This window comes from Nanorana parkeri, unplaced genomic scaffold (genome assembly GCF_000935625.1).
Source record: "Nanorana parkeri isolate BGI_ZX_2015 unplaced genomic scaffold, ASM93562v1 scaffold103, whole genome shotgun sequence".
In the NCBI taxonomy this organism is placed as follows: domain Eukaryota; kingdom Metazoa; phylum Chordata; class Amphibia; order Anura; family Dicroglossidae; genus Nanorana; species Nanorana parkeri.
This window is the reverse complement of record NW_017306371.1, coordinates 402,612-426,850: the sequence shown is the minus strand read 5'-3', so window position 1 is coordinate 426,850 and position 24,239 is coordinate 402,612. Positions and strand designations below refer to the sequence as shown.

The 24,239-nt window shown below is 42.2% G+C and overlaps 1 protein-coding gene across 1 annotated transcript in view; it reads left to right on the top strand.

Annotated features, from left to right (window-relative positions):
* The window catches only part of GRIN2D (glutamate ionotropic receptor NMDA type subunit 2D), a 334,622-nt gene that overhangs the window by 302,133 nt on the left and 8,250 nt on the right, over nucleotides 1–24,239 (top strand). The window contains exon 11 of the mRNA XM_018552951.1: nucleotides 11,026–11,258. Within this exon, the coding sequence (XP_018408453.1) occupies nucleotides 11,026–11,258 (233 nt within the window). The remainder of the gene's footprint in view (nucleotides 1–11,025; nucleotides 11,259–24,239) is intronic.

The window sequence follows — 24,239 nt, the reverse complement described above, 5'->3', positions numbered from 1 at the left end:
AGCCGATGTACGGCTGAAATCAGCCGTACCAGCCTGAAGTGAATAGCCGAACAGTGTTCGGCTCACTTCACTTCAGATCGGTCTTTCACTCGGCTGCCTATGGCAGCTTCGTAAAAATAGACCCCTATGTGTTCCAGGCGTCGGGGGACTCCACACCGCTGCCGCCCCTCTGCGCCCTGCCGCCCCGAGGCCATTAGAGAGCCACTTAATGTCCCCGTGGTCGCTATCCGGTATTTTACACACCCCACTTCACCTCCTCCCACCACATATCAAACACAATATCTTGTTAAGGGACACAATTGTTACTTGGAGGGAAGTCAGGAAGCTTTATGGCCTACCTGGGATAATATCCCCTCTGATGCCTATCGCGTCTACCCCGGCCTTCCCAGCCGGACTCGAATCCAAAGCTTTCAAATGCTGGAAACTTCCGGGTATACATACTCTGCAAGATATACTGTCAGCACTGGACAACAATACTCACAATTCCGCATGTTACTATACTCACCGGCCCATAAACTGCCTCTTTCCTTTCTGTACCGCCACATCTACTCTCACACCGCCTCATTCCTATCTCCAGCCCTTCCTTCCTACATAGCGATTTGGGTTGGGTTTTTTAAATTTTATTTTCAGGGTAAACACCTGATGGAAAAAAAATTCCAGCACAAGGGGCGAAGGGGGTTCTTCACAGTAAGATCAGTTAGGGTCTGGAACTCACTGCCACAGGCGGTGATTTCAGCAAATAATGTGGAATTGTTCAAGAAACTTTTGGACGATTTCTTAAGGGACCGTAATATACAGGGGTACGGGTACTCCTAGAATGAGATCCTAATAGGTTGGACTTGATGGACTAATGTCTTTTTTCAACCTCAAATACTATGTAACTATGTAACTATGTAACACAAAGAACAAAAATAGAACAACCAGTGAGAAACCGACACAGCTGGTCATTGTGAATGCCACGTACAATAGGCAACAGTCCAAATGCAACCGATCTATTATATATTTTAAGCCTCCTGTTCACTCCTGTAAGGAGATACCCTGTTGATGCGCCTGTCCAGTGACCCAGTTCTATAAAGGAACAGTACGGGGGGTGATTTACTAACCTAAACACACGCACGCACCAGGTGCGTGTGCATTTTTATACAGCAAAGCGTATTTATCAACCAAACACGAGCAACGTGTCACATTTTCACGCCGTTATGGTGCGTTTTTATGTATTTACGTACGTGCGCGTCATGTAGCATGCGCCATAGGCTACACGCCGCTCTAATAGCGGCATGCAAGTCTCTAAAAGCATATTTCCACTAATGCCATATATGGAAAGATCATGCACATGATGCATATATAATGCTGCTTCACAGTTTAGACAAAAATGGTTAGCTCATGCATTTACATTCCTGCATTCATCAACGCAAGCAACACAACGTAGAACTATTTTACACAACATCACCATGCAATTCTTGCAGGGCTTTGCACAACACACCTGCTGGTGTGTACACACTACAAAGGTATCTAGATTCCACCAATAGATCATGCTGGGAGGGAACACACTACAGAGGTGTATACTTGTTCGTGGCGTGTTTATAAGGTTAGTAAATCAAACCCTATGTCTCAGTGTTGTGCCTTATAAAAGGGGAAAAATAAGAAAAAAAGAAACAAGGAACAGAGAGATGGGAAAGGAAAGGGGATGGAGGGGTGGATGAAGATAACAGGTTGTGAAGAAAAAAAAGCGGAGGGAAGAGGTGGAGATGGGAAGAGGGAAAAGGAGGGGAGAAGGGTGTAAGGATAAAGAGAGAGTTGCATTGGTGGCAGGAGTGCCAATCTGTCACCACAGTAATTACTTCCAGACATAGTTTGTTGTCTCTTAAAAGGACAGGAAGGGAAATACTGCAGTCTTTTGTTCCAGAGATACTGAGAAAGCAGTTCAGATCATCTAAACCGAACGTCCCGAAGGTCAGACAGCTCCTGTAAGCATCAGAGTAGTAAAAGGCAGTCCAAGTAGACCAAGTTTTACCAGATTTTTCCTCTGTGTTATGCAAAAAGGCAGTCAATTCCTACAACTGTCAAATTTTAACGATCCTTCCAAGCCATAGGGACACAAAAGGAGGTGCAGTCTGTCTCCATAATAAAGGAATACCTACCCTTGCAGCATTCAACATATGACAAGTCAAAGAAGACATAGCTTATTAATGGGACATTGTTGATGTTTAGTAAATATCCCAAAGGGTCCCTGGCCAAGGTGAACTGAGGTAAGTTTTAGAATTAAGTTTCGGACTTCTTCCCAAAATGGGCGCAATTTTCGAACAGCTCTAAAATATATGTAAGAACTTCCCGGAATGGGAGGAGCTACACTAGCACAAGTTGGAAACCGATGGGTAATTCTATTGGAGTACTGTTGAGACACAATACTACCTACTTAAGATCTTGAAGTTTCGTTCATGTTATCTTGCTAGCAAGTGAGAATTAGTGAGCCAATTGCATAGTTCTATTCTTTTGGATAGGAGTGAAGGATACACCTAGATCTGATTCCCACTTACGTAGGTATGGGAGGTATAGTCTTCTGCAGGGGGTAACAAAAATGTATAAAGCAGAGACAAGAGGTGTAGTGTGGGGGAGCTTGCCTGACAACGTTTCAAATGGGGTGAGGGGCCTAGAAAGCTCATCCCTATTTGGTACTCCCCAGATATCCAGAGGATATCGTCATCCGACTTGAAGGGCAAGAGAAAGTGCATCAGTCTGAATTTGTTAGCGGACAATAGACTGAGAAGATTTTTGTTGTCAGAGCCGGCTGGAAAATCTGGGACGGTGATGGGAGAGGAGAAATCCTAGGTAGGGGGAAAGTCTTGAGAACCACTCTGAGAGTTGGGCCAATGGTTGGATGGGATTTAAGGGCTCTAGTGTGAGTCAACGATAGCCACTAGTCATGGGCTGGATGTTCGAGTCGAATGTGAGTTTGACTCAAACATCGGCAGTTTGTGTGTTCTGCGAATACACAAACTGTCAGGGTGTTCAGTGGCTGTTCACCGCTGAACATCCTGCAATGCACTGTTTGCATTGGAGAGCCCTGATTGGGTAAAGCAATGCACCTGACCACAGGTCAGGTGCAAGACTTTGCCCAATCAGGGCTCTATATGAGCCCTGATTGGGCAAAGTAATGATGACTTTGCCCAATCATAGCTCACAGCTAAGTCCCAGCCCCATACTCTATAAGGCTGCTTACACAGCAGCCTTATGTAGTGTGTTGCTGGAGTTAAAAATAAAATGTTTCTGTCAGTGTAGCTGTCTGTGTAGTGCAGTGTAGTGAAAGCTAACTGGTGTCAGTGTGTCACTGGTGTCAGTGTAGTGAAGTGTCAGTGCTTTATATAGCATTTAATACTATATAAAATTATTTTCTATGCTGTATATTCGCTGTTTTTTTTTCTGTGTATGTGTCAGTGGTGTCACTGCTGTTTCTCCTGCGTCACCTGTTGTTCACTTTTTTTTTTTTTCTTTTATTATTTTAATTTTTTTAGCAGCAGGCCCTTTTTTTTTCTTTTTTAATTTTCTTTTATTATTTAAATTTTTTTTCAGCAGCAGGCTCTTTTTCTTTTTTTTAACCCATTGTACAACAGTTTATAGTGCACCAAGCACCACATTCAATAAAGTATTGCACCCAAGCACCAATTTCCCACCCCACATTATCTAATAACATTTTAGAATAAACCCCACATCATGTCTCAAAGGCCAACAAGGAGACAGGTGTGTGACAGGAATAACTGAAGGGTTATGTTGTGAAAGCACCGTCAAGGCCTAATTTTAAAGCACCTGTTATAACTTTCATCCACCGTCTGCAAAAGAGACACCAGAATTTATCCAAAAAATCTCTAACCTTGTTCAGAGTGACCTAAAATATGGCCTCTTCATACAGGCTGCCTCCCCAAGCAGTTGTTTATAAGATTAAGGGGAAACCAATTACCGGCAATTTAAATGTAATTTTTTTCTTTATAAATGTCAGTTTTGCTGAAGCAGGTTCTATACATTGTACAGATGTGCCACTTTACAGACAGTTTAAAGGGGACCCCCCAGGCACAATATATAAAGGAATTTTTCATTTTTATTGTTTCACTTTAAGCAATGTTAAAATCACTGCTCCTTTAAAATTTTTATTTTGTTAAAAGTGTTTTTTTCATTGATACACGTCCCCCAATGCAGTACCCGGATCCCCATACCCTTTTTATGGCCAATAAATTGCAAATAACGCTTCAAAATGAGAACATTTGATTTCAGAGTTCTACCTCCATAGCCTTACATTGAGTTCTAAGTTCAAATTAGAACTTTTTACATGTTCGAAAGTTCAAATTAGAACCAAAAACATGGGGGTGTTCAGCTCATCACTAGTAGCAATGAGAGGCCCGGCAAAAGGACAGGTGAAAAAGCTTGTTCCAAAGCCACCCACGGTTTTTCTGGAGGTTGCATCCACCAGCTCACCACTCTCCTCAAGTGGAGGGCATGGTAATATAGACATAAGTCAGGTAGTCCTATACCCCAAAGGGTTTGGGACGTGCAAAAATAACGAGGCACATTGTCCCCCCATATGAAACAAAGTAACAAGGAATGAGAACTCTGGAAAAATGTGTTGGGATGGCGATGGGCAGAGTTTGGATCAGATATAATATTTGCGGTAGTGTGGTCATTTTGTAAGCACCGCTCCTACCAAAGTCATTTCTCCCACTGTTGATCCCTAGGTAGTTTAAGGAGGAGCAAGCCCACTGGAAAGGGAAAGATTTTTTTTAATCCTTAACAGAAGCCTTGGCTAAGGAAACATTAAACGCATCAGACATGTAGTAATTGATTTTAAAGTTGGAAAGAATAAAAATGAACATGAGCGCCGGGTGAGAGCTATATGTGTTTGAGATACAGAGCAGAAGCTCATCCGCTTAGGCCATTACTTTATGGTGTTGAACTGAGAAGGCGAGACTGTGAATCGCAGGGTTGGCCCTGATGGTACATAGCAGTGGCACCAACATTAGAAAGATCAACAGAGAGGGGGCAGCCTTGACAGGGAACCGTTAGATAGAGGAAAGTATTCTGAGCGAGTTCTGTTCCTGGGCTTATTGTTTTAAGAGAAATGGAAGTGTGCAGGTAATGGTCCTTTTGACCAATTTACCAGTTCATCAAATTAATCGAGTTGCTTGGTGAAGCTCATTCCCAAGTATTATTTTGAAAAAAAGGTACGTCTTGCCTGCCACAAAGAGAAAAATGGTCCTCCTGAACTCACAGCCTAGATCACATGGTCTCTGACTATTAAAGATTAAAGACTGCAGAGTATATTGCATTAAATCAGACCCTGAAAAGTTGACTTGCAGTAAGAAAAGAGTATCAACAAAACCTGTATAAAGCATGTAATGAAATGTAAAGAGTGCCCTCACATTTTTAGATTACAAATCATGCACAAACATATTTTTAATGCATTCACACATGATGATACTGTAATTACACTGATTGCTTTCATGGGAATAGTTTAATGACTTTTAAAGCTGAACTCCAGGCAAACGTTTACTTTCACCTAAGGTTTCCCTCCACCTCTGGTTTGTGATTCGACAGGGAAAAGAGGAGCAGCAGGCTGATGAGTTTATCTGTTACTCTGCTCTATCCTCCTATTAGCATGCTCTTTGCACAAAAGCACACCTAGTTGGAGTCTGCCTCTCCCTCTCTCTAAGCTTTGCTGTTCAGTAAACTGCAAGAGGTTGATACCCAGTAGATTTAGGTACTTATAATGATTACATTTCAAGATGTATTATTGAATACAAGACTGCATTAATGTGTGCCATTTATATCTGCCTGGAATTCAGCTTTAAAAGAATACAGTCTCCTTTTTATTTTATTACCTTTCTACATGAAAGCATTATACTACTTAGATCAGTTTGTTCCACTTGTATTTAGCTTCACCTTGCCATTTCATTCTAAATGCTGGGGTAAACAGTATATGCTGTACTCTACATTTGATCAGCTCCATGCGGTTTCAACCCGTTCCCAAGGAGATTCAGAAATAAGGTCATATTTTCTCACAGTTTTATTTATTTTATGTTATGTAGTCTGAGAGCTTTCTTGTGTTTTAATGCAATAATCAATCATGAACTCTAGTGAGGCCAAGGTTCCTTAAAGTTGTAATAATAAACAACCCTGGAATAAATTGGAGTGTACCATGGATAGGCAGTATTACTTTCTACACAATTGTAAGTCCCATTCTTCAGAGAATGAGAAAATATATGAGACTGTTCTAGGAAATGGATGTCCAGATGAACACAGTTTAAATAGAGGTTTTATAGTTACACAGAAATTGGACGGGGCTAAAGCAGCTTCTGTCCTTCAAAAATAGTATAAAACTCTTACAAGACAACTGAGAAGGTGTCATCCTCTTTAGCGAAATAGAGAAAACACAACCTAACATCAAAGGTATCTACTTTTCACCAAGAACTTCATGTGTGTCTGAAGACATGCTCCTTGCGCAACCAAAGAAAAAAGAGAGAGAGCAGGAAACGAAGCCTTGAAAAGAAGATTGTACCTTTGAGCAGTGTCAGACCAAAGCAAGGAGCAAACAGGGATTACAGCAAGGTCAAAGCAGACAGAGACCAAGAAAGGCCAGGATAAACATTGGTATAACAATTGATTTGCACTCATGAGCTTTCAAAATATTTGAGGGACACTCATAGGGTTAATTTATAAACCGTTTGCACAGCGAGCAGCTCTGCAAAAAAGATTTGCAGTGCATTATGGCCACCAGATAGAGCAGAGGGGCATAGAAATGTGCTATGCTCCTCAGCTTCATCTAGTGGCCATAATGTGCTGCAAATCTTGTTCACAAAGCTGTGCACTGTGAGAACAATTTAAAATGAACCCCATAGTGTACTGTGAGCATGGCATGTGTCAGGGATAACAGGCAAGCAAACCTAGGGAGCAAAGCAAAACACCAGGGGAACTAAGGGACAAAAGGTCAGGGTACAAGGAGCTAACAGGACTCAGGAACATAAACAGGTCACGGTTCTGGACAACAAGCAGGGAACATAAAATACTCCAAAACTATAGCGGAGGCCAGAAGACAAGGAGTCTTAAGAAATGGATGAGGACCCCACTTGCTTGAATGGGCAAATCTGTCCAAAAAGTGAAGGGAACCCCTTGGGATTGCATGGAGGGCCGTGGATAAGGGAAGCCCCAGGGACGAAGCATCTTGCACCGGGGCAGGTTGGTCGGGAACTGGCAGCGAAGCAGGTAGGGCTGGCAGAGAAGCAGGTCGGTCTGAAACTGGCATTGACTGGACTGGAACGGGATTGGCTGGAACATGAACGTGATCGGCTGGAACAGGATCGTCACAAACAGGATCGTCACGAACAGGAACTGGAACCATAGCAGGCTGAGCTGGAATATGCCCTGAGTATCCCAGACGATCATCCACAGCCTTATCCTCAGAGCAGTCACTGCAATTCTCCTCCTCTGAACAATCATCCATTCCTCAAGATCCTCCACGTCCGGGTGAGATGTAGCCAGGAGACGTGAATGTTCTTGCTGGGTGGCCTTGGGAACAGACGCAGCCGAGTGGCAGACTGGAGCTGAAGCTGGGGAAAACCAGGAGTTGGTTTGATTATGAGTAGCAGGAGTCACTGCGGTAGTCCTGGGCAACCTGTTTAAACCCGATCGGGACCTGGAGTGGGGACTGGACTGCATGGACCATAGGTCAGACCACGACTGGAGCAGGGGTTGGGCAAAGGTATCCGCACAAACGACATGGTCAACAAGGAACTGCACTGCATGGAAACATCCCAACAAGGTATCCAGAGAACACGCAGAGTAATACTCAAAAAACTAATCTGGATCATCCTCTAATAGCCACGCTAGAGACTCAACCTGTGGCAGTGTAAATGGAGGGGAAAAGTCATCACCCTTATCACCACTCAGAGCAAGTTCTGTCCAAATCTGGATTAGATATCCCAAAAAGGACAACCAGTATCCATAAAATGGTGAGCGCTGCGGACATATTCCAATAGCTCTGCTCTGGAGGAGCGCTGGAATAATTGTTGGCAGTGCTGCAGTGTCTCGGATGCTAAACGCACATAACCATGCATGCTCTCGAGATCCATCTTGGCACTGGAATACCTCAGAAAGCCAGCAGGTCCCCGTGTGGTCGATTTGGCCATTATGTGGGCTCAGTATTCTGTCAGGGATACCGGCACAGGTGACCCCACACCTGCGCAGGTACCCACACAGGCAGACCAAACACGTGTGACCACACAGGACAAGGCAGGATGTATGATATACCATTTTAATATGCCAACCAGAATAATATAAACAGAACAAGTATTAGCAACCAACTACATCCAACCCACACCACATGCAAAAGTAACAGGCAAGCAAACCTAGGGAGCAAAGCAAAACACCAGGGGAACTAAGGGACAAAAGGTCAGGGTACAAGGAGCTAACAGGACTCAGGAACATAAGCAGGTCATGGTTCCAGACAACAAGCAGGGAACTTAAAACAGGATACAGGACTTGGGAACAGAAGCAGGATACAGTACCGCGGACTCCGGTGAAACAGGAAACAATACTGAGCCACAGACCTGACTGCCGGGAGGGCTTCAGTACCCTCCCAGGGAGCACCAGGTGGTGGATGATTGGTGGCAGCTGGGAGACACCTGCAGGTGAGCACTGGAGTTGCAGTTTCCAGCACCACCCAGTGGAGGTCTGGTACCTAGCAGTTCCTGGCTGCCTGGAGACCCCCGCAGGTGAGTACGGAAACTGCAGGGCTTAGCTCCAGCGCCACCTGGAGGTGCTCTGGATCCTAACAGCATGCCTGAAAACATAAAGATGCTTATGATTGGCCACAGGAGGGAAGTGTGGGAGAAACCAGAGAAGTCAGAGCAATTGCAGCTCCTTCACTGTTTAATCACAGGCTGTAGACAGGAAGGTGAACTAGCTGTGATGCTTAGGTGAAACAATTCTGGTCACCAGGTTGATTTTACAGTTGGACTGGATGAAAAGAAATAAAAATCCTCCGGCATATATGATATCTTCTATATATGTATTTCAATTGTGTATTTACAGTAGCTGTTTGCCAGGAGATCAGCTCCAAGGGCGAACAAGACATCTGATGAGTAGGCAACACATATGTTTTCCTTTTTAGTTGTCTTTGCTCTAGCACAATAACAACATTTTTATATTTTGCACATTATATTAAAATAAATAAGCTGCTTTTACTTATCTGGAAAACTGAGCTATAAGCATTTCATTAATATTCAGTAGGCCTGGTAAGTTTCTAGTTGCATGATCTATTTTTGAACTTAATTTTCTACATTCCAACCAATAATCCCTTATCACATATACAAACCACTTGAAAATGTCAACTTAATTTGCTTAAAATACAATCAGCCTTTTTTATGCTAATCCGAAAAATAACTCAATCACTCGCTATTAACAAAGCTGAAAATTAGCTAATTTGAATAAATAATAAAATGATCCACTTATAGTATAGCTTAGTATTCAAATGAGACTTGCACATATCGCTGGTGGCGCCTTGAACGTACAAACCTATCCCTGTCCTAAATATTCCTGTTTAGCTTCATTTCATCCAAAAGTACATGTTTGAATATGTTTACATGCTACATATCCATCAGTTTAAATGGTACCTTTTTATCTGCTAGTCATGTCCATGTTTTTACCCAGAGAAGGGTCGTTGGCAATTCTAAACACAGACGAACCGAGCCATCCCTGAAGTTTAATAAGAAATTGTAAAATGTAATTATTCACCAGATGCACTTATCAAAAAAGGACAATTTTATATTTTATGTTAGTTAACTAGGAGTTTGAAATCTTGCTTTCTGTCTTAAAGAACTAGTTGACTGATTTTTTATATTTCATGGAACCCTCATACTCAAAAAGCCATGTAGCCTAACATGATTCTGGTATTTAATACTGCAGTGGTGACAGCAGCTAAAAACTGTTATAACTTAAAAGGACCCGAATGCAGTCCTTATAAACATGACCACCCTGAGCAGAGAATGGTCACAGGCTTCCACTGGTTTTTACAGGGCTACTACTTAGAACCATTCTAGTCCTCTGGATACAATGTATGGACCTTTAAAGGTCCATGTCACACTGGTAAATTTACCACTGACATTCACATTGAAAGTTGTTTGTTTCCTGGCTAATTTGCAGTAGAATCTTGATTATTAGTGAGGTAGCAGCAACCTAAATGATATCTAAATGCAAAAACAAAAATGGAATCTATTACACCTTTCCAGTCATTAGATTTGGTGGCTACATATGTTTTCCTTTTCCCAGTTAAGAACATTTTCTGGAAAAGTGGCAAACAATGTGTTTATCTTGCCAGATATCAAGTGTCCTTGTAACTTTCTGTGGACTGAATTGAAATGTTAAACAATGCTATCAGCTTTTCCCAGCATTCTTCAGTGGACTATACAACCCCTCCCAATGTTATTGAGATGAGGAAAGGTAGAGACAGATGAAGTTCCAATGTGGAAGGCAGCCTAGGCAACTTTCCTCTATAGATACTATGAATGAGTGTTGCCAACCTAGGACATGAAGTGTGTTAATGGCCAAATACCAGATGAAAATGAAGGGGAGAATGCTTGAAAAAAGATAACTAATGGAGCCAGCACATCTAAAGACTGGTAATCTGCAATATATTACATTAATGTTCTAGGATTTAGAACCCCTTTAACCTGCTATTTGGACAGCAACGGAGCAATGCCATAGGTGAAGGTAAGTTTAGCTATTCCATTGCTGGACAGACAAGATGGCGAGTGTTATGTATGTATAATGGGAGTTGTGTAGAAAAATAGTGCTACCATAGGACCCTCTCTTCATACTGAGGTCAATACATACCATGGTTGGAGTAAAGTGATACTATTAATTGGCTAACTTAATAAACTGAAAATGCAAGCTATCCTACAATAGTCTACTGCTACTCAACGTTGCACTGGAATTCTGAATGTTTTAATGGGTGAATAAGAACACTGCATTTTGTATCCACAGATGAAATTGAAATGCTGGAAAGACTTTGGCTATCAGGCATTTGCCACAACGACAAGATTGAAGTGATGAGCAGCAAATTAGACATTGACAATATGGCTGGTGTCTTCTACATGCTCCTTGTAGCAATGGGATTGAGTTTGCTGGTGTTCGCATGGGAGCATCTTATATACTGGAAGCTACGGCACTGCATGAGACATTCTGGGAGACTGGACTTCTTGATGGCACTTAGCAGGGTAAATATGCCATTATGTTTTCTATTCTGTTGTATATGCAAATTTATGAACAATTTGTGTGTATAAAAGGGGAGTTTTGAAAACAACTATAACTCATGCAAAACATAAAATGACATAATGGGGATTTTTAGGTGCCAAAAGAAACTTTTTACGAACTCATGTCTGAGAAAATATGTTTTATTTGTGATTCATGTTAAAATATTTTCTTAAAATCAATAGTGCACATATCTACCTTGTTGCAATCTGATTATGTTACAACATAGGGGTCTATTCACTAAGCTGCCGTAGGCAGCCGAGTGAAAGACCGACCTGAAGTGAAGTGAGCCGAACGCTTTTCGGCTATTCACTTCAGGCTGGTACGACTGATTTCAGCCGTATATCAGCTGAAATCAGCCGTACATCGGGTGGCTTCACGGACCCGAAGTGCAGGAGGAGTTCGACTCAGTCAATCCAACATCTGGATCGGCTAAGCCGAACCTCTGGCAGGCTACTCGCTGCTGTTCGATCTATTCTTATAGATGCCGAACAGCAGTGAGTGAATAGCCGAATGCCGATGAACGGCATTCGGCTCGGCTGTTCTGCTTGGCTGTTCTGCTCGGTCAGAGGGACCGAGCAGAACAGAAAAATAGTTTAAAAAGTCAAAAAAATGAATAGAAACCGATTGTGCGGAGCTAGCAATGACAGCTAGCTCTACCCGATAGTTTTCTATTGGCCGGCGATTCTGCTGCCGTTAAAAAAAAAAGAAAAAAAAACCTCTCCCGGGCACTCTGGGAGTCTCCTGCTCCCGGACGCCCAGGAGAGAAACACTCATTTTTCTTTTTTTTTCTTTATTCTGACACGGAGCCGTGTCAGAATAGAAAAAAATAATAATAATTTTTGCCCAAAAGAATTAATTGCTAGATTCCTATTGGCTATTTCAATTTGCAATAGCCAATAGTAAACTAGCATTGCACCCACCCTCTGCTGCAGTTCTCCATCAGGTCCATCAGCAGAGTGCGGGTGCAATGCTAGTTTGCTGTCTGGAGATCAGTGTCCCTGGTTAGCTAGTAACCAGGGACGCTGATCTCTCTGCAAGTGACCCGAGCCAGCCATAGGATCACGGCTGGCTCCGCCCAGCTGGCAGAAGCAGGCTGTCGGCCGGCCGCTCGGCCAGCTTCGGCTTTCAGCACGGCTCAGCGCTCGACTGAGCTGCTCGGCCGTGATCGGGAGCTGTACGGGCTATTGTGAATAGCCCGTACAGAAACCCTTTGTTCTACTGAACTGAAGGGGTCCTGGGGCTGAAGCTAGCCAAAGGATCGACCGAAGCTATGGCTAGATCCTTCGGCTGCTTCGTGAATAGACCCCATAGTAATTACTTATACATAAAGAATTTTAAAACCATGAATAATATAATCTTGAAGTACAAGTACAAGTACAAGACAAGTTTCATGGTATTGCTTCCTCAGGAGTCCAATATTTTTGTGTCCTCTTTTGCCAGTCTATTAATTGTCTCCATAACTGAAACAGCCCCCCTATAGATGTCCTTTTGTTATAGTATGTAGGTCTAATCCCTCTGCTGTGTATGATCATTCGTCTCCCCCTAAGACAAGTGGGTGTCATGCGTCGAATCTGTACATCAAGATTGTTTAACTCATAATATTAAAGTAGTTTATGTATATGTAATTGCTATGTTGTAGTATAATCGGAATCCAACAAGGTAGATATGTACACTATTGATTTTAAGAAAAGATTTTAACATGAATCACAAATAAAAACGCATTTTGTTCAGACATGAGTTTGTAAAAAAAGTGTATAAATCACAGGGATGTGGTGCCACACCCCTACCCTCTCACTCTCCCTGCAAAATAGACTCTCATTGGTACCAACTATAACTCATAATCGTACCTAACAGCAGCAAATCACTTTTAAAGGCATACTGACCTTTATATTTTTCCTAAGGAATTTTAACCCGTTTGTGCATAAATTCAGACTCTTATGAGTGTCTTGTGTTCCTGTGCGATCTTTCATATTTGACATTTTATTGTTTTGCAGTCTAGGCCACACCAATGGTAAGAACCCATGTATACTTTACCAATTGGTCATGTTTCAAACTATTGTATTTTTTTAAAACATTTCTTTATTAATTTTCATTCCACCAACAGATGGATAAAGTAAAACAAATAAAAAAGACAATGATAATTCTCATGCATACATCTCATGGTTACAATGATGTTATCTGATACTTCAACCACAACCTGGCAATGTTAATTTCTGCATACAGTAGGTGACATGCATATAACACTGTGGCATGTCCCAACCCTCGTACAACCCATATTCTCGCTATCTATTAGTGTAACCCCTAAGTAGGAGTATACTCCTCCAGTATCTCCAGCTGTCCTAGGGATTTGTCTAGTTTTTTTTCTAGGTACCACGTACTGAGTCTGAAGGGATACATTAAAGCATACCTCTCTGTTCCTGCATAATGATACAGTATGAAAGGCTCCCATTTCTGAAAGAATTTTGTGGTGTAACGATCTGGGTCTTGGGTGGCCTCCAGTCTCTCTTTCCACATTAGTGACATCAATGTCTCTAGGAAGTGTTGGGTGGTTGGCGGTTGTGTGGAAAGCCAATGATGCATAATTATGCGCTTCGCTATCAATAGAGCTACATAGATCCACTGTTGTTGTCGTCTGCCCATTGCGGGCACAGAGTCCCAATAGCTAAAGAGACACAGCCATGGGTCTCGAGGTATGTGGAATTCATGTAGTGCGGACATGTAGGAAATGACTGATTCCCAGTAAGTGACTATTTGAGGGCAATCCCATAGACAGTGACGTAGTGACGCCCCTTCCTGGGAACATTTTGGACACGCTGTGTACAGACTGGGAGCCTGTATTTTGTGGAAAAAATCAAAGGCATAGTATGCCTTATGTATTATTCTGAAGTGCGTCTCTCGCCACTGCTCATTCGGGGTACAGCTCCTAATATTGTGACAACCCTCAAGAATGGCACTGTCATAATCTTCCAATGGGAAATCTTTCCTCCATTTAAGAAGGGAAGTTCTAGCTGGTGAAGGTACAAAGTAAGAGTTTAAAAGGGGATATAATTGGGCAATGGAGCCAGGAGTGGAGGCCGAAATTCTATCTAATGCCGTGGTCTGGAAGAAAGTGGAGGGCACGATCGTCTCGCTGCGCCAATAGTAGGTCACTTGCAAGTACTGATAGTGGTGGTGCGGTAGAAGGTCGAATTTCGCCTGCAGTTCTGGGAAAGTAAGGGGACGATGGGTATCTGGGTCGAATAGTTGGGCCACAGTTCTTAACCCCCTCTCCGTCCATGTCCTAAATCCCTCATTATCTGAGCCCAGAGCAAAGTGAGGGTTATTTATAATGGGGACATGTACTGAAATGTAGGGGTGTAGTCCTGCTTTTAGTCTATACTCGCGCCAAGCAACAACCGTATCTCTGATCAATGTGTTGGTGCGTAGTAATGGAGGTAGTTGGTTAATGCGAGTATGAAGTATGGCTTTCAGCGACCACGGAGAGACCATTTTAGTTTCTAAAGTGAGATTAGAGTAGCACGAGGTGCCCAACAACCAATCATAGGCATGTCGTAAGAGGCACGCTAAATTATAGGCCCGAATGTTATGGAGTCCCAGTCCACCCTCCAGCTTATGAACCTGTAATTGGCGGTACAGAATACGGGGACGTTTGGATTTCCATAGGAATTTGGTGTATGCCCGTTCTAGAAGCTGTACATCTGCATGTTTAAGTAGTATCGGGATTGTTTGGAGAGGGTAAAGCAATTTCGGGAAACTTAGCATTTTAAGGACATGGGCCCTACCAAATAGCGAGAGTGGAAGTAGAGTCCATAGTTCCAGTTCCTTTATAAGTTTTTCAATAAGAGGTTTATAATTTAGAGTATATAATGAGGAAGGCAACCTGCCCATCTTGATGCCCAGGTAGGTGATATGACCGTGTGCCACTTGCAGGCCGTATCGTGCCACTTCTGGGAGACCCAAGGAAGGCGTATGGGATAAGGACAGAATTTCACTTTTAGTTACATTTATTTTATAGCCTGAGTGGGATCCAAATTCATCTAGAATAGATAATACTTTGGGTACATCCTCTCCCACCTTTGACGTAAAGATTAGTAAATCGTCTGCGAATAATGCTGCTCGGATTTCTTCTGTTCCCACTTTGATACCATGGAGGTCTGCTTTAAAAATTAGCCATCTAGAGAGGGGCTCGATGGCTAGATTGAATAAAAGGGGGGATAAGGGGCAGCCCTGACGGGTTCCTTGGAGTAAAGTAATGGGAGAGCAGAGAAAGCCGTCCGAAAATATTCTAGTTACTGGGGAGTCATACATGGCATGTAAAAGTTGATGAAAATGGCCCTCGAAACCCATTTTGTTTAGTATTAGAAACAGCCAATCATGTCTAACATAATCAAAAGCTTTTTCAGCATCTAGCGTTATCATGGCGCATCCCTCTCCTGATCCCCTAGAACACTGCTCTAGGACTGCCAAAACTTTCCAGATGTTAATTACTGCAGCCCTACCCCTGGTAAATCCTACCTGTATGGGGTGAAGGAGATGCGGCATGATAGACGTTAGTCTATTCGCTAGTATTTTGGAGAGTATTTTGGAGTCCACATTTAGTAAGGAGATGGGTCGATAAGAGTCAGGTAGCTGCGGATCTTTACGTGGTTTTAAAAGCACCTTAAGATAGGCTTCTTTACCTGTGGGTAGGTATGACCCTGTCCTCCACATATGTGTGAACGTTTTGTGTGCGTGGGTGTCAGCGAAGATTTCAAAAACTTATACATTTCTGCAGTGTATCCATCTGGTCCCGGGGATTTACCATTGCCCAGTGAGGCTATTGTGTGTAATATTTCCGGTTCCGTTATGTCTGCGTTAAGGGATTGTACTTGAGATTCCGTAAGGGTAGGAAGGGGGATGGTATCAAAGGGGAAAGTAGAATGATCCTTCGGTGTGGAGTGGGTGGTGTATAATTGTTGGTAATACGGATGTAACAGGTAATTTATTTGTTTGGGATCGGTAGTTTTATTTCCCTGTCGGTCCTTAAGACAGTGGATTGGGCGAGGGCATTGTTTTGGTCTAACCAGATTGGCTAAAAGTTTCCCACAGTTGTTGCCAAATTTATGAAATTTTAGGTCCCAGATTGATTTACTATACAGGTCATACCTGTGTAGTAAAGTTTCATATTCCCCCTTTGCCTTGGCCCAGGGTGACATGAGTTCCTTAGTGGGATTCGCCTTAAATGCTGAGTAGGCTTGGCGTAGGCTAAGACTAGCGGTTGCCTGCGAGATTATCGTCTGTTTTCGTTTGGCTCCCACATACGCTATCAGTCGCCCTCTGAGATATGCCTTACCAGCCTCCCAGTATAGCATAGGTGATATTCCTGGGGTGTTATTGGTGGTTTCATAGTCCTGCCAAGCTTCCTGGACCGCATCTCTAAAGTGAGCATCTTCTAGCAGATGGGAGGGGAAACGCCATATGCGTGTGTCACCCCTCGGAATACGTTTATGTAAGTGCAGTGCTACAGGAGCATGGTCGGATATGAGTAAATCCTGAATGATAGCTTGGTGGGCAAAGGGCAATAGTGAGTGGGAACAAAAAATATAGTCTATGCGGGAAAGAGAAGCATGAACTGGGGAACAGTATGTATATTCCCTACCTTCTGGATTTTGTAGCCTCCATACATCAAAAATGTTTAAATCAGATTGGAACTGTGCCAAGTGCGAGGGTGAGGAAGAGGTTATCCGGCCGCGCGATGTTGTAGCTGACACCCGATCCTCTCCCTCGGACAATACCATGTTCATGTCTCCCCCTATCACCTTATTTGTCACTGTATCGCTCATTATCCATGAGGCTAAGGTGCGAAAGAAGGTGCAAGGCGGAGAGTTTGGTGCATATATGTTATAAATCATATATTCTTCCCCCTCAAGGACGATACGAATTTTTACAAGGCGCCCCTCCGCATCATTGTCCGTTGAAATTACAGTATACGAGAGAGTCTTGTGCAGCAGGATAACAACCCCGCCTTTCGGCCATGTGAAGGAGAGCCTATCACCTCACCCACCCAGAATTTTCGCAGCCTGTGAAAATCTTCTTTCTGTAGGTGGGTTTCTTGTAACAGTGCCACGTGAGCTTTCAATTTAGCAAGATGTCGCAATATTCTAGTGCGCTTTTGAGGGGATTGTAGACCCTTCACATTCCATGTTACAATATTAACCGTCTGTGACATAGCAATATTGTTGGGACAGGCTGTAGGCGAAGTTAATGCGCCCGTGCACAAGACTCTTCTCAGACCCCTCAATCACATGGAACACCCGGAGTAATTCTGAATATATTATTAACACTTTTTCCATGTCATAGTTGGTCATTTTGACCATTAAGGTTAGGCGTAAAGAGCATCTAGTACAGTACATCCTGCTAGCCATCTGGTTGCTGCCACATGAGAAACCGATGAATACATACATGAGAATAAACAATAAACCAAAAAGTAAAAGCAAACTGCAACAAATTATAAAACAAGTAGAACCGTTCTTCCGCTAATCCACCCGAGATCCACCCTTTTAAAGCAGAGTGGAGCCACTGGGTGAATTGAAGAACGTTTGATTAAAAAAACAAACTAGCCATCGCACTCCCTTTTTTCCTGCCAAAGGAGCCTCAAGAAAAAGAACAAGTAATTGTCTCAGCATGTGGGACTCTCAAACAGAGAAAAAAAAAGAGACAAAGGGGAAAAAAAAACCCCCATCAAAGCCAGAGCTACACTGGTGTCCAGAAATAAATGCAAATAAAAATAAAAATAAAAACATGGGACGTGGATATAAAATATAGTTACGTGATATGTTCTGCGGTCCATCCCAAAGAACAGCGTGGTCGGATCAATGCAGGGGGAGTCATCATATGTGTACCTCGTGCCGTAGCACTACGTCCCCCTCGATTATGTCCCAGGGAGAAAATAAACGGTAAGGAAAAACGGCGGGCAGGTTGAGGAAAAAACTATAATATAAACTAAATGAAACCATGAAACTTTAACTGCTAAAGCCGTTGCCGGGTATGTTATCCACGCCGCAGGCCAGTAAATTTGGCATCTTGTTCCGGAGCCTATATCGACTCCATGAACGACAGGATCCTGGTGATTCGATCACAGCTTGTTCCGTTCAGGAGGGCTCCATCGCCACCGGGGCCGGAGGAGGGGAGAACTGACGTTGCTGCTTGCTTCCCAAGTGTGTGCGTTGATCAAGGCCCGCTGTATTATTGGATTCCAGGAACGAGTTGGCCTCTTGTGGTGTAGTGAAGGTACAGTATGTCTAGATCCATCCAGAGGTTGAATATGGAGTATTGCTGGGTACGTCAGGGAGAACCTTATGTTCCGCTGATGTAGGGTCTTGCATACCTCAGAGAAGGCCTTCCTTTTGCGGCTAACCTCCGCCGAATAGTCGGCAAACAGCAGGAGATTATGCTCTTCGAGTCGGAGGTTCGCTGTATTGCGGTAGGCCTTAAGAATGTCAGATTTATCCACATAGGACAAGTATTTGACAATCACCGGACGAGCGCGAGATTATTTTTGTTGTGGTGGGCCTAGCCGATGTGCTCTCTCCACTACACATTTATGAGCGAGCCCCAACTTGTCCGGAAGAACATGTGAGCATAGGTTCGGCAGTTCCGCAGGCATGTAAGGGTTAGGTAGGCCCACCATGCGGAGGTTGTTCCTCCTGGAGCGGTTTTCCAAATCCTCCAATTTCGCGGAAGTTGACCGCTGTTGCTGGGTAAGTGCACGGACCTGTGAATTGGCAGCCGCCAATTCATCTTCCAGTAGAGAGACCCTGTTTTCCACCTCCGTTACACGGCGGGTCTGTGCAAGAATGTCTTGGCGTAAGGATTGCATACCTTTAGTGATCGCTGCTTCCACCGCCGCCGTTATAGATGCCTGGATAGTAGGCTTCAACTATTTGGCCACAGCAGCGGCGATTTTGGCCAAGTCCCTGGGGGACCCTGGGTCTGGGATTCATTCGGCATCCGAGTCAAGTGGAGAGTCTGGTTGGGAGGCCTCCATAGCCTCAAGTAAAGTTTGCGCGCCCTTTTTCCCAGTCCCATAGTCCTCCCGTGGCGTGCCGCAGGATCGTTCAATAAATGTGTCCATCTTTGAGGGGTTCGAGTTGCTATGCTTCTCGCCCTGTGATATAGCTCAGTGGCAGCTCTGAAGACCGGAGCTCCTCACATGTGCGACTCTCCTGGCAGGCGCCGGAACCGGAAGTTCCAAACTATTGTATTTTGAGGATATCCACACTTAAAGAAAATAGCTAACTGGACACTTAAAGAAGTTAAAATTTGTATACTTTTTTTATTAGAAACTCCTTACATGAAAATAAATGTTAGATATTTACATATGTAAAATAGGAACTACTAACAAAACAGGATATAATATACATATATATCCTGTTTTGTTATTATGTCCTATTTTTATATATAATATATATATTTACTCACATGCGCACACACGCGCAAGCACGTGTGCAATATTAATCTACCTATCAGTGCCAATGATAAATAGTAGCACCTTATAAAAATGCTTTCATTTACAATATGGAACCTCATGTCTCAACTATTGCATATGCTTTAAACAATATGATTTGTATTAATAGTGGGGATCTTCAACTGGGGAGATTACAAAAGTGTCTAGTTTTATCTGTTATTTCACATACTTTGACCTTTAACTTACAGTTTCCTGCATTTATATGTGTTTCTTGGAGAACTATCATTGCATCTACAGTATATTCTGAAACTCACCCTAAAATATCCACATTGCATTAGATGGTGACAGTTATGTTTTTTAATAGAGGTTCCTTACATTTGTTTCACTTTCAAAATCAGCTCACATTTTAGCCTGATAGCAGTATTTGATGAATGGACCTCTGAAGGTGGTAGAAGCAATGCTGCTTATCCATTTTTTTTATTAGAAAAAACTGTATTCTCTGTTTTGGATGTCACATAGCAGTACCACATTAACTTGTTCAAGAAGTGGACACATATCTACAGTCATTACTATGTATTATGTTTTTTTATGTTCTGTACTATCAGAGCAAAAAACATAAGCTTAGCATTAATCTCATATAATGCATAATACTTTGTTGTTGAGGTAGGAAAAGAGTGATTGCTTTACTAAATGTCATGCGCTTTCTAGTTCAGAGATACATAGTTGTGACCTACAACATATCAAAATCAATAAACCACTGCCCTTTATTTGAAAGGAGTAGAGCAATACTGTGAATTAGCCTTCATCAGCTAGTCAACTTTCAGGCTAGGCTCACACCTCAGCGATCTATGACCGCATGGCAATTGTGCACAGAACCGCGTGTGCTTTGCCGGGTGGTCACGGAATCACCCCCACTGCTGATCCCGCTGGCGGTGCCATTATTTTGTAATGGCACCCCTCATTGGGAGTGGATCTCGCAGTTTCCCTCCAGGATTCCGCCCATGCAATTGAACATGATTGAAGATAAAAAAAGCTAAAAAAAGCAGTGCATTGTGTGTCACAAATAAAAGGTACTTGTACCTTTTTTCAGCGATAGCCCCGTGGAGTAACCCTATTGAAATCAATGGGGCCGCGTGTGCACTAGCACTCGATCGCGCGTCCCGGTATCGCTCAGGTCTGAACACAGTCACAGAAGTCTAGTGAAAGTAAATTAGTGAAATATGATTTCTGATTGGTTCCTTGTGTTAAGCTACGTATAGACATTAGATGAAAGACGACCACTTTTGACCACATTTCCTTCAATAAAGTGGGGTTTGTAAAGCTAAGTGTAGGCAAGCATATTTCTCACATAGAATTATGGTTTTTTAGAGATCCCTGTTTTGTTGTGACTGCAAAAGGGCTGGATAGGGTTGCTGCCTAGCTGATATTTTAGTTATCCTGTCCATTAATAATGGGACTTATTTAAATGTTATCAATAGGGACGAACTTAGAAAGCCATCATTCTTTCATAAAAAGGTGTAAAACCTTATTGACTGACTAGGGTGACATTTGCAGGCAACAAGCTAACAGAGACAGAATAATTCAGTTTTCAGTAGAAATATTTGCTAAACAGTTGCAGAAATTCTTAAATGATAATGACCACTGTGTTAATTAACCCAGCAATGTCACATGGGGGTGGGGATAAAGTCTAAAGTCTACAGCCCCCAGTAAGCTCCAAATACAATTTGAAGCCTACACTGCTGCTTTTCATGGGCAAAATGTAGACACGTAAACAGCTGTTGGGTTGGTATAGGTAAAGCACAGGTAAACATGATGCAAAGAGCAATGCCTATCTTAACCAGTCAGATTTCAGTTTTCTACTGTTCAGAATAGTCTGACCAGCGAAACCGGTTTTCTAATTGGTTGCTTATGGTTACTGAATTCTACATTGTGATTTTTGTCTTAAAGAGACACTGGAGTTGATTTATTAAAGGCAACTAAGCTATTAACTTTCTGAGGGAATTTTCCCCTAATTTTTAGGCTCAGTTGTCAGCATGGAGATGCTACTATGATTGATTAGCCTGAGCACTGTCACATAGGAAAACTCATATGCACACGTCAGTAATATAACTGCTTGGGATGATCTATCTGAAGAAACGTTCACTTTAAATGGACACAGTTATGTTTCTCTTTAACTGAAGGTCTTTGTGGTGTGTTCATTAATAATCCTCTAGGATTCTGCCAGTTGCAATAAATGGATAAAATCAGACATGGCGCAGGCATTGGACTTAAAATCTCTGTAATCATTCCAAGACTGGCTTTTGTAAAATAGTATTCTAATGAAGTCTTTTTTCAAAATGAAAATGTATGGTTCAATCTAAGCACTTCACAATGATTTACAGTCTCCTCGGCCTGCAAATGGAACAAAATCTATTAAAACACATGTCTTTGATTCGTCTTGCCTTTCTGTGACGTCATGTTAACCACAACTGTATGTTTATGTGCTTTTCCTGCAAATTGTTTTCCATGTCAATGTGTGAGCCATTTTGCTATCTCAAATCATTTACCTATGTGGAAAAGTGATCTATAAAATGCACATTTATAGCCTCCCAGGCAGCCCCTTTTATGCACTGTGCCTTCATTCTCGGATCGCTGATGTGATAGCGGCCATGTAATTAACATGCCAGCCACATTAACAGCTGCCTGAAAAATGTGTCTTTTTATCACACTGTGGTTTCTCAGGTGATTCCTGGCAAAGTATTCAGCCTCTATCTCTCTCCATCTTATTTCTCCAACCATCCTCACTCTTCTCCCAGATTGCCTCTTCTTGTTACTGTTTCTCAAAAATTAATGACCTAAAACAAGGACAAACAAAGACATAACAGATCATTCCAGGAAGAGAGAAAAGACCAGATCAGATAAGAGAGACAGAGCTAGAGGAGGAATTTGAATATATTTAGTACGCATTGCATAATCATTATGTACAAGGTCTGAAAAATGGACTTGTGATAACCCTTTGTGGGCTGCTTTATGTATTTATTGTGATTAATTTACTGTGTATATAAAATTAAAGTTCACTAAAAATGAACCTTAACATTTACCAAAATGTATGTACTAGTGTCAATTTATAAATGAATACAAATTAGGCATATTGTAGTACATGTGCTTGTGTTCAAATAATTTGCTTTGTGCTGGAGGAGAACCCTGAATCCTAGCCAAAGCTGTTGTACACAGGACCTTGACTTCTCTCCTAATTGAGATGAAGTCCTGCTCCTCATGGCTCTCAGTCCTACCAAAGGTCATTCAGCCACTGAGGTGCTGGCATTTGGCAGCTGAATTCTAGAGAGTGGGTCATAGCAGTAGGCATGTGCACCGGCAAAAAAATTTGTTTAATTTCTATTAGTTAAGCATCGTATTCTCTAGGTTAGAATGATTCGTTTTCAGAATAATTAGTTATTTCGGCAACATTAGTTATTCGTTATGCCACATCTGTTTGTAATTTCGGTTGGTTGTTCGTTATCACATACAATTTGTTATTTTGGAAGACTGGCTATCTATAGATAGTGGACAAGTTGTCTGAAATTCAATTCGGTTCGGGATTCAGATTTTAATGATATGAATTTTCAGATGGTACAATTTTTTTTCCAACCACATTTAATGCCCTAATAGTTCATGTGTTCACCGAACTGTTGTTAGACTCGAACATCGAGCCCATCCCTAATTCGGATTTATCCGAATAACGTAAATTAGTCTGCATTACGAATCATAATGCAACAAAATCGCACATGTCTACATAACAGTATGAGGAGGCAGGGTGTAACCTTGAAAGGTCAAAGCCCTGTATAATGCCTCCTCCCCCAGATACAAAGGAACTGTTTTGAAACCAAAGGCAGAGGGGGTGATTTATAAAAACTGGAGGAGACAGAACCTGGAGCAGTTGTTCACGGGAACCAATCAGCTTCTCTCTTTAGTCTGTTAGTTTTGAAAATGAAAGATAGAAGCTGATTGGTTAATGTGCACAACTGCTCCATATTCTGTCTGCTCCAGTTTTGATACATTTCCCCCAGATAATTTTTTAGACTACAGGGTGCCTGCATTTTACCATTAATGTTAGTTTATATACTTTGGTGCGCATAACAGAGTTATCATCAAGGGACTTATGCACTCAAAGGCGTGTGCCTCATATAGAATGACACCCCTTTATAATAACTGCCACAAGTCTGCAGACCTGGGAATATAGGAGCAAAATCCCCAAGAAATACAGCAAGCCATTGAGTGACTTAAAGCAGAACTAAAATCACATTTCAGAAAATGCTAGCAGGCTTGTTTTATCTTAATGGCAGAAGAGAATATGGGGTTGATTTACTAAAGGCAAATAGGTTGTGCACTTTGCAAGGGGAATTTCCCTTTGTTATTGAATGAGGTGACATTCTGCTGACGACTTCCTGTATTCAATCACATACAAGCAGATAAATATATATATATAGATATATATAGATATAGATAGATCTATATAGAT